Source organism: Myotis davidii, unplaced genomic scaffold, assembly GCF_000327345.1.
Source record: "Myotis davidii unplaced genomic scaffold, ASM32734v1 scaffold448, whole genome shotgun sequence".
NCBI classification, from domain to species: domain Eukaryota; kingdom Metazoa; phylum Chordata; class Mammalia; order Chiroptera; family Vespertilionidae; genus Myotis; species Myotis davidii.
Window position 1 is genome coordinate 953490 of NW_006383009.1, and position 1542 is coordinate 955031.

At 48.6% G+C, this 1542-nt stretch overlaps 1 protein-coding gene across 1 annotated transcript in view; it reads right to left on the reverse strand.

Moving 5' to 3' along the window:
• The window catches only part of NPM2 (nucleophosmin/nucleoplasmin 2), a gene marked incomplete at its 5' end in the record, with an annotated part of 19828 nt that extends 18286 nt beyond the window's left edge, over positions 1-1542 (reverse strand). The window contains 3 exons of the mRNA XM_006778302.2: positions 1082-1207; positions 1355-1440; positions 1527-1542. Of these exons, the coding sequence (XP_006778365.2) occupies positions 1082-1207; positions 1355-1440; positions 1527-1542 (228 nt within the window). The remainder of the gene's footprint in view (positions 1-1081; positions 1208-1354; positions 1441-1526) is intronic.

Sequence of the window (1542 nt, forward strand, 5' to 3'; positions counted from 1 at the left end):
AATTTGGATTTAGATTTGTTATGTTTGGGATATCTCTTAGATATCTCCTGAATATATTCAGAGGTTGGGTTTATAAAAATAAATTTCAGAGTATTCATTTTGAACAGATGGTCTTTAAAACCATGGGAACGAATGAGATCTCGGGAGATCTCAGAGGGAGGGAAAAAAAAACGGTTTGAGGGCAGGTTTACAAGGACAGTCTCCCAGATTATCAAGGACAGGTAATCCTAGTCTTATACTCCCTGTCCCACCACACAGAAGAGCACACTCCACCCTCAGCTCATGAGGCCAGCGGGCCTTGGTACCCAGATAAGGAATTCATAGGCCAACCTCACTTATGAATATATACATATTTTTTTAAAAAGTCTTACAAAGTAGATCTAGCCGTTTATAATATGATCAAATTGTATTTATCTCAGGAATGCAAAGTTGGCTGAATATTATTCTATTAATATAACTTACCACTTAGCAGATTAAAGAAGAAAAGAACCCAAGATCATTTGAGTAGAAAAATGTTTGATAACCACTCTTGATTAAAAAGAAGAAAACCTAATTTTAAACGCAGAGCGGGAAGGGATGGGGACTTCCTGAAGCTGACAAAGGGTGTCTACCGGACCTGTCAGACCTAACGGAGAAACTTTGGAAGCATATCTTTAGAAAGAAACCAAGAATGAAACAAGGGTGTCTACCACTATCATTTTATCTGATATGGTACTGGAGGTCCTAACCAGTGTAGCAGGATTTTAAGAAGGGACACAAAAACTGCCATTATTCACAATGACGATTTGCATAGAAAACACAAGATAAGTGATCAGAAATGAGAGAATTTCTGGATACACAATCAATAGGTAAGTCATCAAGAGAGTCCTGACACCATCAGTAAGCAGTTAAAATATGTGATTTAGACGAGAAGCTATTTAGCCACCATCCGCAGCTAGTAAAGGTGGGCTGGGGTGGAAGCAGGGTGAGTTCAGGCTTTTGGTCATGGGCGCACCCCCTCTCTAGCATGGCGACGCTGTAGCAGGACGCCCACCCGGGTGAGCTGAGCAGCAGGGTCCCCGCGCCTGCCGGCCAGACTCACCATGGGCAGCACAGAGGCCTGCAGCGAGGCCACGATGATGGGCTTCGTCCTCTTGTCCTCCTGGCTTGCTGGGGGCAGGATCTCCACGAGGTTCATCTCCTCCTGGACTTTCTCCCCCAGGCAAATCTGAGCGGGTGGACAGCAGGCGGGCACCTCGTCACCCGAGGGCAGAGCGGGGAAACCTCGTTGCCTCTGTAGGGATCCGACTCCCCGCTCCTCTCTGGTGGTTTGAGTCCCTCCTCCCCGCCTTGGGGTAGGGGAGGGGGCACCCACCGTATTGAGCAACACCTTACAGTCCTGCTCGCCCTCCTTCTGCGGCTTGAAGGTCCAGGTCCGCTTCTCCTGGTTTAACTCACAGCCTGGAAGGGAGAGGCAGGGAGTTGGGGGCCGTGTCCTCCAGGCCGTCCTCCCCCGGCGGACGCGCCAGCAGCCCGTGCGCACTCACCCCAAAGCTTGGCTGT